Source organism: Urocitellus parryii, chromosome 2 (assembly GCF_045843805.1).
Source record: "Urocitellus parryii isolate mUroPar1 chromosome 2, mUroPar1.hap1, whole genome shotgun sequence".
NCBI classification, from domain to species: Eukaryota; Metazoa; Chordata; class Mammalia; order Rodentia; family Sciuridae; genus Urocitellus; species Urocitellus parryii.
The window spans coordinates 105,679,064-105,693,008 of NC_135532.1; the positions used below are offsets into that span (position 1 = coordinate 105,679,064).

The following is a 13,945-nucleotide window of genomic DNA, read 5'->3' on the forward strand; positions in this document are numbered from 1 at the left end:
TGATGTTGTCATTATTGACTTAACTATCCAGTTATTAAAAAGACACATACACATAAAAGTATTAAGAGAAAATCTAAAATATTGATGATTTAGAGGAATAAGCTCTTTTTTCTGAAATTTTTTGTTTTAATTAGTTATACATGACAGTAATTAGTTATACATGACAGCAATTAAGTTCTTTTTGAAGCAGAAAAAGTCTAACATCTTTAAGGAAAAAGATATTTTGAAGTAAAAGAAAGTGTATGTAACAGAAGATATACTATATAACAAATCAGTAGACAAATGTGATAATGAAAACACTACTCTTAACATACTTATTTACTTAAAAAAATCAAAAAGAAGAGAAATGAAGGAGAGAATACAAACAAGTATAAACAGGCAATTTACAAAAGAGAAAATGTAAAGGGTGAACATATACAAAACTACACTCAAGAAAAACAGATATATAGGCCAAAGGAACAAACTAGAGAGCGCAAAAATAAATCCAGGATTTATAGTCAACTAATCTTTGAAAGGGTGCCAAGAATAAACAACAGGAACAGGATAGTCTCTTCAATAAACAGTAGTGGAAAAATTAGATATCCACATGAAGAAAAATGAAACTGGATCCTTATCTTACATCATCAACAAAGAAATCAACTAAAAATGGATTAATGACTGAAATATCTAAGCTATAAAATAATGAGAAGAAAACAAGGAAAATCCTTCTTGACACAGTATGGGAAATGATTTTTTGGATATGATTGAAAAAGCACAGGCAACAAAAGCAAAAACAGACAAGTGGGACTGCAGCAAACTTAATAATATGTCTGCATAGCAAAGGAAATAACAAAGCCAAGAGACAACTTATGGAATGGGAGAAAACATTTGCAAACTATATAGCTCTTAAAGAAGTACAATCCAAAAATATATTAGAAACTCAGTATAAATATATATCAACTCATTAGCAACAAAACAAAAACTGACAAAAATCAGCAAAGTGGGGACTAGGATTGTAGCTTAGCAGTAGAGAGCTCTCCTAGAATATATGAGGCCCTGGGTTCAATCCTCAGCACCACATAAAAATAAATAAAGATATTGTGTCCATCTACAACTAAAAATATATTTTTAAAAAATCAGGAAAGGATCTGAATAGATATTTTTCCAAAGAAGACACACAGAACTGGAGTGTAGCTTAGTGGTAGAGTGCTTGCTTAGTAGCAGGCATTAGGCCCTAGGTTCACTTGCCAAAAACATGCATAGAACAGCAGGAAAATGAAAAAACGTTCAACATTACTAATAATCAAAGAAATGAAAAATAAAACTACAATGAGATATCATCTTATTTCTATTAGGATGGAGATTATAAAAAAGTTAAAGACAAAAGCTATTATTGGTGAGGATAAAGAAAGAGCCCTTTATACTGCTGGTAGAATGTAAGTTAGTATAGTCATTATGGTAAACACCATGTAGATTATTAAAAAAATTTAAAAATATTACTGTTTGATCCAGCAATCTGACAAGCAAATAAATATCCAAATAAAATGAAATAATTAACTCCCAAGTTCACTGCAGCACTGTTTATAGTAGCCACGCTATGGAATTACCCTAAGGGTTGGTCAACAGATAAAAGGATAAAGAATATATGGTATACATATACAATGGAATGACTCAGTCTTTAAAGACAGGAAATTCTGTCATATGTGATAACATGAATGAACCTGGGGGACATTATGCTAAGTGAAATAAGATAGACACAGAAAGATGATATGTTGCATGATATTATATACATGTGGAATCTAAGAAGTTGAACTCTTTAGAAGCAGAGCAGAATGGTTGTTGGCAGGGGCTAGTAGGGGTGGGGAATGGGGGAAGAGGGGACAGAGAAAGGTTGGTCAAAGTGTACAAACTTTTAGTTATACGGGATGAATAAGTTCTGGAGTATGGTGACTAAAGTTAATAAAACTGCATTGTACACTTTAAAAAATAATTTCAGATTCACAAAAAGTTGTGAATTATTATAGTAAAGAGCATTCCTATGCTTTCCAGTTTTCCCTAGTGATAACCTCTTATATATAAAACCATAGTATATTATCAAAACCAAGTCCCTGAGATTATTTCAATACTAGTATACTACTAATTTTCTTTTTAAATTTTTTTTTTTTGGTTATAGATGGACAACACCTTTATTTTTTAAATTTATTTTTATGTGGTACTGAGGATCAAACACAGTGCCTCACACATGCTAGGCAAGCACTGTACCACTGAGCCACAACCGCAACCCCAAACTACTAGTTTTTACATGTCTTTTTTCACTTAAGTAAATATTTTCATCCAAGCTTTTTATATCAACAGTTCTTTCCTTTTTTATTGCTAAGTTATTTCATTATGAGAATGCACTATGTGTTTACCCATTTACACAATAAAAGATATTTGAATTTTTTTTCTAGTTTGCAGTTATTCCAAATAAAATTGCTCTGAACATTCACACATTGTTTTTTTTGTGGACATAGTTTTCACTCTCTAGTATAAGTATTCAAGAGTTTATTGCTAGATTGTGTAGTCAATGTATGTTAAACAGCTTTACTAACTTCCCCACCTTACACAGAAACAAATCAGCAAGAACATTCTGAGAAAATGGGGCAGATATTAAGGGAAGCCTGACAAATGCTCAAGCTGAAGAGGATGTGTGTATATATGTGCAGACAAGCAGATCACACCTTAGCATCAGAGTTTGAGCAATAATCCTCCATGAGACAAAAACAATCTCAGTTCTGAAAATTCTATAGTATTCTAATTGGGCAATTTCCACCATTTCACTTGAAAGAATGTACATTCTCAGTATAGTGTATTATAAATATTAATGAAGTTGAGTAGGTTTTTATTGAAATCTTTATCCTTATTTCCTGTCTTGTGCTATCAATCCTTCAGAGAAAAGTATCAAAATTTCTACCTATAATTGTGGATTTCTCTCTTTCTTCCTTAATCTGAGTTTTTGTTTCGAGTTGAAACTGTTATTAGGTGCATATGTATTTAGGATTTTTCTGTCTTTTCTTCCTTTCTTTTTTTTGATTCTGGGGATCAAACTTAGGACCTCATACATATTAAACAAGTACTTTATCACCAAGCTATATGTCCAGTTACTATGCCTTGATGAACTGATTGCCTCTCTTATCATAAGAAATATCCCTGTTTACCTCTGGTAATATTCTTTGTTCTGAAGTTATTTACTTTGTCTAATATTAGTAAAGCCATTCCAGCCTTATCATTAATATACATTGAAGTTTTGAGTACACAATGAAGAGTGGCTAAGTCTCAAACAAAATATAAGTGGTGATGAAAATCAACTGCTTATTAACTTAAGTGAAAGAATGTATATAGTTATTACATGCACTGACCTCATCAATAAAAGGTATTAATACCACAGCTTCCCATTCCTGTTGTTTTCCATTTAGATCAGTTTTAAAATCAGGTGGATAATATTCTATAATTGGAGAGTCTTCACTGGTCATCAAATGCTATAAAAAATAAAATAGTATATAGAAATATAAGAAAATTAATATAGCTTTTTATTAATGTACTTATAACATTTCCTTACAAGTTACTTTAAAATTTTTAAGCAAACTAAATTTTTATTTTTAGGTATTGCAATGCACTCAGTTGCTATATTTTGATTTTCAACTATAAGAATTCCAATTTCACTACTATTGTTTACATTCCTGTTTCATTCACTTAGTTATATAGCAAACACATCTTTACTCTGAACTTTGTCATTTTAAAAACTTTTCATTCTGTGAGATGTAGCCCCTAAATTCTGTTTTCTTTTTCAGGCTTCATTTCAGAAGCTTCTAATAGTCCTCCATTAAAAAAAAAATAATTCTTTGTGTCCTGATTGATTCTATTAAGTAATATAACAACTGTTGTCCAGAATTAAAGAAATAAACAATTAAAATCCAAGAACTACTGAACCACTAACATCAAAGAGTCCAATAATACACATTTTTTATTATTAAAGATTTTATAACACAGGTAGACAAAGTGTATAGATGTTTTACAAAAAGAAAGCATAAGGAAATGAATACAGAAGACAATAAATTTTTTTTTCAAATAAATAAAACAACATGTTCCCGGCATGATATTCAAAATATTAATGAATATGGTACTTGCAATGAGCAAATAAAACAATCATGGCTGTAATACACTTGCATGGTCATACAGGCTCATAGTAGCTGAATATCAAAGTTTAATATGTGCAAGGGAAGAAAAAAAAACTTCAAAGAAACTTATAAGGGGAGGCAAGAGGCTAGGATCAAGGCTGGGTTAAGCGTCAGAATCTTTCTGACACAGCAAAAGGTATGTGTGTACATAATTCCTGGAAGCTGACCATTGAATTAGAAGAACGTACTACTGATACTCTAGAAGAACTAATGAAGTGTACTTTCATGATCTGTTAGCTTAGTATAATTTTGCTGACCCTGTATTCCTCTTGTTATGTAAAATATGTTAGCCTTTCAGTTTGATAAATGAAATCCTTAAAATTCAAATATACATGGGGGTAATACTGCTGATAAATTATTTACCAGAGGCATCCATGTTCTAATAGGCAGCAGGTAAGAGAGAACAGGAATGAATCTGAAAATGTGTAGACCAACAAGATAGTTTCTGATTTTACCTGTTTTAGTTTACTTTCTTCAGTGTAGACACAAATTAAAGATGTGTTTAAAGGTGTTAAAAATGAAAAAGCTAGGCTCTAAACAGTTTATAAAGTTTTTTCACTTTTAAAACAAAACCAGCATTTAAACCAGAAATTACTTTTCAAGGAGCTTGTTAAAGAAATACTGTATTTAAAATGAAAAATAGATGTATTTATCTACTAAATATATTTGTGTATTATTGTTTCTTAGATTTGGACAAGGAACTCTTAAATATGAAAAAGAACATAAAAACATTCAATTCTAAAACTCACCTGGGGCTGGAGATATAGCTCAGTTGGTAAAGTGCTTGCTTTGCATGCCCAAGGCCATGGGTTCAATCCCCAGCACCACCACCAAAAAAAAAAAAAAAAAAAAAAAAAAAAAAATCATCTAAAACTCACCTGATAGCATGTAGGAAGTAAATTTTTGCTAGCTGCTGGAAGTACAGCAAGAAGCTGTTCAAATGGTTTAAAAGGTTTTCCTAGTTCAAAACGGATTTGGAGTGTACTGATGTTGCGGATGTCTGACAGGAAAGGTGCGTAATGATAAGGATAATACCTACAAAACAAAATGAGTTTTAAGCAACTGGAAACCATGAAACAAGTCAATAATTTTTATATATATATATATGTGTGTGTGTGTGTATATATATATACATATACATACATATATATATTTCTTCTATAGTTTAACACCATATAGCAATAAATTTCAAGAAAAAATAAGTATCACCCACAATTCTACCACCCGAATATAAGAAATCGGCACAGTTAGAAAATGTGGATGGCAAGATGGCAAAAAGTATTATATTTCCTTAATTTTCTAGTGCAGTTTCAGATTTCTAAAAATCAGGTAATTGAAGAATGCATATAATGTAATGCTGTTTTTGAGATGGGGTCTCAAGTGATCCTCCTGCCTCAGCTTCCTTAGTGTTGGCACTACAGGTGCATGCCACTGATCTTGAATTTGTAATACTTTTTTGAATTCACAAAATGCTCATCATGAATCTTCCAGTCCATACGCTGGACAGTAATGAGGTAGTCAGAGGATCTTTAGTCTTATCAGTTGGCCCTGGGACCTTCAATCAAGGTTCTGGGAGTAGCTGAAGGTTCTGATAAAAGCTTTAATTAGTTCATAAGGACAGAGGGAGGAATAGTGAGTCTAAGCTAATGTGGCCTTTAATGGTCAACTCTAAGAACTTTTTTATTTGAATTCATATACATATTATTATATTTATAATAGAGATTAAAACATGCATCAATTACATACTAATTTTATTTTATATCATTCATGTTTAACTTTATATTTTAAATCATTCCATCCTTTTTTTTAAGCTATAGATGACACTATTTATTTATTGATTGATTGATGGTACTGGGGATTGAATTCAATAGTAATTGGCCACTGAGCCACATCCCCAAGCATTTTTTTTTGTATTTTATTTAGAGACAGGGTCTCAGAAAGTTGCTTAGCGCCTTGCTTTTGCTGAGGCTGGCTTTGAACTTGTGATCCTCCTGTCTCAGCCTCCCAAACCCCTGGGATTACAGGTGTGCCCCACTGCACCCGCTATTTGTTTATTTTTATGTGGTGCTGAGGATCGAACCCAGTGTCTCACACATCGAGCCACAATCCCAGCCCCACCATTCCATCTTTAACTACATATTTTTACAAAGCTTTGAACATACACACTTAAAAATTTTTCGATATGCTCTAGGTGTATGACTCAGGTGTGTGTGTGTGTGTGTGTGTGTGTGTGTGTGTGTGTTGTGTGTTTATATTTTCTAATTGTGGCATACATTTCAAAGCAATGGAAAAAGGAGAAATAATGTAAAACAAACAGACTCTGGAATCAGACACACTTGGACTTGGTTCTGGGATGTAAGATTTTGGGAAGATTAAACTTTTTGAGGCTTTATTGCTTCATCTGTAATGGGGGAAAACAATGTCTACTTTAGTTGTGAAGATTAGATGAGAACATGCTTCTCAAGTGTCTGGTCTTAATTCGTGAAAACAATAGAAACAACTTATGTGAGCCCTCTTAAAAAAACAAAGCAGAGCTATGTTATCACCTAAGTCTTCACTTTTCACTGATCATCTTTTGGTCTGTTACTTTTCTATTTTGGTGGATGGTTTTGAACAAAATTTGCTGGAACAGGGAAGAGAAATGGCAAATTATTACTATTTCCAGTAAAAGCAAATAATTCCTTTCTCCTTTATTTTTCCAGCCTAACATACAACTAGTCTAGTCTTCAAAAAATTACTACTATTTGAAAAAAAAAAAATTAAAACACACAAAAATTTAGAGAATACAACGAATACCCCCATGTAACTATCACCCAGATCTGATAGTTATCTAAACTTAAGTCATACATGATTCATCTCTTTTCTCTCTCTCTCTCTCTCTCTCTCTCTCTCTCTCTCTCTCTTTTGGGGGGGGGTGATGCTGGGACTTAAACTAGGACTTCTTGCATACTAGACAAATGAGCTACAACCGAATTACATCTTCAGCTCTGATTTATCTAAATACAGAATTTTACATCCTTAGATTAATAAAGACCTTTTATCATCTGCTAGGGCTAGAAGCATCTTTTTCAAGTATTTTCATTTAAGAAAAGATTACCTGGGCAGAAGATATAGTTCAGTTGGGAGAGTGCTTGCCTAACATGCACAAGGCCCTGGGTTCAATCTCCAGCAAAAAACACACACACACACACACACACACACACACACACACACACACGATGACGAAGAAGAAATGTCTAAATGAGATTCTTACAGAAAAACACATTTTAAAAAAGATATCCTCTTACCAGCTCCAGGACTGAACACCATGATAGTAATAGTGCAGAATCCACTGTATTGCCTGAACATAACATGAAGCTTGATCAGCCAGAAAATCACTGAAAATAGAAAGGAATATTTTCATTACATTATTTTTTTTTGAAAATAGGTCAGTGTTTCTAGAGTATATTTTCTCATACATATTACCTCACATGGCTTATTAAGTCAATGAATTAACTACAAATTATATACTACTTAAAAATAACAATCAGAAAAACTCCAAGAAAATTCCACCTTTCACATGAAAGGTTTGCTTCACCTACACCAACTATCAAGCCTGCTATGCATATTTGACTAGTAAATCTATGACACATTTGGTCTACAGTTTAAAGACTTAGCTAATGAAATATTTTATCAAGCAGTACTGTTGCTCTCTTAAATAGTAGGGATGAGATGGGCACATCAGAAAGTTCTTGAAAAGCCTGGTTATAGCAGCTAAAATACCCTTTGAAAAGTGCTACAGCTGCTGAGCAAGATTCTCTTCTAATTTCTTCTCTCAAAAACCAAAAGCTATCATTTAAGGTTTGGGTAAAATCAATCTTTGAATACCAAGACAGGCATTAGTCTAAAGTCCAAAGTAGTTGCTTAAGAAATTCCAAGTCTCCATATTTCTGGGAGGTATGCTTTTATACATGAAATTATTACTTTGTTATTATAAAACAAATATTTCCCTAGGAATAAAAACAAACATTTTCATTCCCTTACAGCAATCACTATACATTTTGGTATGTTTATTTTCAGTCTTTTTTTTTAATATTTATTTTTTAGGTGTAGTTAGACACAATACCTTTATTTTATTTATTTATTTTTATATGGTGCTGAGGATTGAACCCAGGGCCTCGCATGTGCTAGACGAGTACTCTACTGCTGAGCCACAACTCCAGCCCTCTTTTTCAGTCTCTCTTTAATTTAAGATGGTGTCTAGCCATGTTGCCCAGACTGGTCTTGAACTCCGGGCCTCAAGTCATCCTCCCACCACAGCCTCCTAAGTATGTAGGACAATAGGTGTGCACTACCACACCAGTATCAGTCTTTTCTATTCCTACGTTGATTTTTTTAAAAGTATTAATGAGTATGAGCTACATGTATGAGTTTGTGTTCTGTTTTAAAATTTAAGTATCTTTCCAAATAATTATGAAATTTCTTCAAGTACCAGTTTAGCAGCTACACAGATTCTGAAGATGTGGAGATGAGAGGGATGGTGACTGTGATGATGATGATGCAGAGCCTGATTACTGGGAACCTTCTTATTGGACACTGGATTAATTTTTTACTATTTTAAGTAACTTTGTAATAAGCTTTCTGTGTATAAGGACAATTTCTCTATTTTAATTATAATATAAGTCAGAATTAATATCACCTTCTCCAAAACCATATCCTACTAGTTGAAATCTACAATAATTTATGAAACCAAAAAATCCTTGTCTTCTACTACTTTGTCAGAATTGTGCTGTTTTCTGAAGAACTGCAAAATCTAATTTTTTTTTTTTACTTTAAAGTAAAAGGATTGGCAAAAACGTACTCAGAGACTACATCAACCCCCATCTTTGTCATGTAATATGTTCTTTTATATTGTCGAAACTCAGTTTCAAATAGATCATCATCTTCAGTCTCATCTTCTAAGTTATCTAGAGGGAAAAAAGAAAGATAGTGACTGACAGTTATGAATATTCTGTTTTTCTTCTAATGCTCTGATAAATGCATATCAAAGTTGATTCTTATAAGTTATCATAGCAATTTGTCGAATTCAATATTACTAAATTAGTATTGATATATCAAATTATAACTATTCGGTCAAAGTAATAACACATAAAAAGTAATAACATATCAAACTATATAGTTTGTACTTACCCTTAGAAGCTACCACTTCACTTTCATTTTTGTCTAAAGCAGCCCAACATACAGAATTTTCCTGGCCCTATAAAAATTATAAATCATCATAAAATAAATGGTAAGATATATTTCAAGGGGATATTTAAAAAATGCTAAAACTAATTGAAATTATCCTTAAAGGAAACAATCAAGAACGTGAAGAGAGAGCCTACAGAATAGAAAAAATTCTCTACCATCTGCACATCAAATAGAGCATTAATCTTGAGAATACAGAAAGAACTCACACAAAAAAAACTTAACACCAAAAAGCCAAATAACTCGTGCTGGAGATGTGGCTCAAGTGGTAGCGCACTTGCCTGGCATGCGCAGAGTGCTGGGTTCGATCCTCAGCACCACATACAAATAAAATAAAGATGTTGTGTTCACCGAAAACTGAAAAATAAATATTAAAAAAATTCTCTCTCTCTCTCTCAAAAAAAAAAAAACAACAAAAAAACTCAAATAACTCAATCAGTAAATGGTCAAAGGAACTGAAAAGACACTTCACAGAAAAAGAAATATGATTGGTCAACAAATATGTGAAAAAAATGTTCAACATCTGTAGCAATTAGAGAAATGCAAATTAAAACTAAACTGAGATTTCATCTTACTCTACTCAGAATGGCAAACGTCAAAAATATAACCATAAATGTTGGTAAGGATGTGGGGAAAAGGTACACTCATACATTGCTGGTGGGACTGCAAATGGTGCAACCATTCTGGAAAGCAGTAGGGAGATTCCTTAGACAATATAGAATGAAACCACTATTTGACCCAGTTATCCTACTCCTCAGCATATACCCAAAGGACTTAACATCAGCATACTACGGTGTCATAGCTACATCAATGTTTATAAACAGCTCAAATCACAATAGTTAAGCTATGGAACCAACCTAGGTGTGCTTGAACAGATGAATGGATAAAGAAAATATGGTATATATACTCAATGGAATATTAATCAGCCATAAGGAAGAATCAAATTATGGCATTTGCTGGTAAATGGATGGAACTAGAGAATATCATACTAAGTGAAATAAGCCAATCCCCCAAAACCAAAGTTTTCTCTCTGATAAGCAGATGCTAATACACAATAAAGGGTGGGAAGAGAAGAGTAGAAGTTCACTGGACTAGAGAAAGGAGAATTCAGGGAAGGGAAGGGGGATGGGAATAGAAAAGTCAATAGAATGAATTGAACATAACTGTCCTATGTTCATATATGAATACACAACCATTGTAACTCAACATCATGTATGACCACAAGAACTGCAAGTTATACTCCATGCATGTATAATATGTCAAAATATACTTCATTGTCATGTATATTTAAAAAGAACAAATTAAAAAACTTTTAAAAATTCTTAAAGAACTTTGTAAAAGCTTAAAAATAATAAGTAATACATAAATGTTTTTGGTTATCAATTTCTAAAACTGTGTGTGTGTGTGTGTGTTTCTAGGGATAGAACCTAGGGCCCTGTACATGCTAGGGAAGCACAATACCAACTGAGCTACATCCCTATCCCTAAAGCTATACATTTCTATCATGTAGAACTTAGAAGTCAAGTCATTCAAAGATAGATAAAGTGATTCTCATCAGTGTTAAAGAAGAATACATTTGCCAGGTACAGTGGTGCACTCCTGTAATCCCAATGACTAGGGAGGTTGAGGGAGGAGGATCACGAGTTCAAAGCCAGCCTTAGCAAAAAGTGAGGAGCTAAGCAACTCAGTGAGACCTTGTCTCTAAATAAAATACAAAATAGGGCTGGGGATGTGGCTCAATGGCAGAGTGCCCAAGTTCAATCCCTGGTATGTACTCCCCACCCCCGCAAAAAAAAGAATGAATTTAAATTATTCATATTCCAAGAATATACTTAAAGAGTATCTCATTTACTTAAAACAAGGTATACAATCAACATCAAATCCTTGTATCAGTTATCAATGTAAGTATTTTTATGTGTCCAAAATTTAGGTCACTTTTTTTTTTTTTTAAAGAGAGAGTGAGAGAGGGGAGAGAGAGAGAGAGAGAGAATTTTTAATATTTATTTTTTAGTTCTCGGTGGACACAACATCTTTGTTGGTATGTGGTGCTGAGGATCGAACTCGGGCCGCACGCACGCCGGGCGAGCGCGCTACCGCTGAGCCACATCTCCAGCCCTTTAGGTCACTTTTAACATTCTATTCCTTTATAATTAAATTCAGTGGTTATAATATCTATTTTCTGTATCTCTGAATCCTGTCCTTTTTGTTTTCTTTTGTTTTTTGGTATTGTTCCAGGAATTGAACCCAAGGGTTGCTTAACTCCTGCACCACATCCCCCAGTCCTTTTTAAATTCTGAGGCAGCATTTTGAGCTATATTGTTTATAGCTCTCTAAGTTGTTGAAGCTGTGATCCTCTTGACTCAGCCCCCCCAAGCCACTGGGATTACAGGTGTGTGCCACTGCACCCAGCTTGAATCCTATCATTCTTATGATTCTATCTTCCACTCCTTTATTTCTCTTCCATGCAATGCATTTGTTTTTCTATAACTCTTCCATCTATCCATCCTTCATATTCTGCTTCTGTTTTTCATCCATTGTGATCTCAATCTTTTCTCTCCTCTGTTTTTGGATTGCCTGTCAACTGCCAATGACTCCCATTATTAATTCTTCCCATTTCCTTATCTTCATTTCCTTTTCTTCATCCAATTTATAGCCCCTACTGATTTTGTGTGCTTAGGCTATTTCTGCCTGTGTCTCTAACGTTAGCCACATACATATGCCTAGAATATGGTCAAGTTTAAGGAATGAGTTGAGGAAAGGAAATCAGGGATTACTGATATGTTAGTTCTGTGCATACAGGTTCGCAAAGCATCGCAAAGCTTTTTATTAGGAGTAAAAAACGCACAGGTGGAATGAAGACTGACCATTACCAAGTTCCACTAAGGAAGAGCTAAGTAATTAGAAAGACCATTCCAGGAAAAAACAGAATAATTGCCCCTCCTGGAACAAGACATATTAGATTTAAAACTACACAGAACCAGTATACTAAGGGGAGTGCAGGAAACTTTATCAAGATCCCATAACTATGGATAGGCTGAAGATAATTTCATAAGTTTTGTTTTCAAGACAACACAAAGACATTCTTTAGAATTTATTAGAGATGTTATGGAGGGCACTAGCATATTTTAAATAGTTCTATCATTTAATTATTAAGCAAATAACAGTTTATAAGATATTTTACCACTAATTACTCCTAGCCTGGCCTATTAATGTAGTTTATATAAAAGTCATTTTTTAAAAAATCATTCTATTTAATGTCTCATGACATTAAATGCTATAAATATGTACATTTTAAAACTAGTATGTTGCAAAGATGGTGGAATGAGATGGACATCATTGCCCTAGGTACATGTATGATTGCATGAATGGTACATCTCTACATCCTATACAACCAGAGAATTGAAATGTTGTGCTCCATTTGTATAAGATGAAATGAAATGTATTCTGCTGTCATGTATAACCAAGTAGAACAACAACTACAAAAACAATTAGTATGTTGGTCTGTTGTTTTCAAATAACATGGTTTAAATGATTATTTTTAAAAGAAAAGTAATTTTCTAGACTCTTATATTAAGAAATGTTTTCCATACTTATTTATAGAATGAAAAAGTGAAGAAAAAACAATGTCCTTCTTCAAGGGTAAAAATAAATTACTGTTAAGGATCAGATCTAAATGAAAGAATCTAGTAGAGAAAAAGAAACCAAAACAACTTTTAACTACCTATAGGAAAGAAGAAATGAAAATGAAATGAGGCAACTCCAAAATCATAGAAGGAAAATGATAAATAAGGAGTATCAGTTTTATCTCACAGCTAAAAAAGTGAAAGAACACCTAACAAACAAACAAAAAAAGGACACCTTTGGTTTTTTCTTTTCTTTATAGTTCTTGGCTTCTTCTGCTGCAACTCCAGCTGCTTCGTTGAGGTACTTGTTACCAACTTTGCTTTCAAACCACTTTAGGTCCACAAAAACTTCACTGAAGTGCTCCCGATCAAACTGCACAAAAAATTTGAATCCATTTGAAAATGATTCAATTACGTATAGAAGACAAACCAAACTTTACAGAATGACTATTTCTGGGACATAGGAAATTCGGGAATATTACTTTTTACACATATGGGGACCTCATTTTCCTTATGAAAATTAAACATAAAAAGAAAATAAAAACAGAATTTATAGGCCACAAAGAAACTTTTAGTAAATACAAAAAACTAATATAATTCCTTGTATTTTATCAGCCCATAATGGTATGAAATTAGAAATTAACATGAAAATACCTTACAGAGACTATATAAACACAGTGAGATTGAACAACACACTTTTGAGTGATGAATGTGTCATAGAAGATATCAAGGGAGAAATTAAAAAATTCTTAGCCTCGAATGAGAATAGTGATACAATATATCAGAACCTCTGGGACATTACGAAGGCAGTTTTAAGAGGAAAGTTTAAAGCTATGAGTGTCTACATAAGAAAATTAGAAAGATCCCAAATAATCAACCTAAGGATGCATCTCAAGGCCC

At 33.1% G+C, this 13,945-nt stretch overlaps 1 protein-coding gene across 1 annotated transcript in view; it reads right to left on the minus strand.

Annotated features, from left to right (window-relative positions):
* Nucleotides 1–13,945, minus strand: part of Xrn1 (5'-3' exoribonuclease 1) — a 122,208-nt gene that overhangs the window by 80,398 nt on the left and 27,865 nt on the right. The window contains exons 10-15 of the mRNA XM_026385012.2: nt 13,281–13,418; nt 9,366–9,432; nt 9,037–9,142; nt 7,484–7,573; nt 5,075–5,231; nt 3,378–3,497 (exon numbers count right to left, since the gene is read on the minus strand). Of these exons, the coding sequence (XP_026240797.1) occupies nt 3,378–3,497; nt 5,075–5,231; nt 7,484–7,573; nt 9,037–9,142; nt 9,366–9,432; nt 13,281–13,418 (678 nt within the window). The remainder of the gene's footprint in view (nt 1–3,377; nt 3,498–5,074; nt 5,232–7,483; nt 7,574–9,036; nt 9,143–9,365; nt 9,433–13,280; nt 13,419–13,945) is intronic.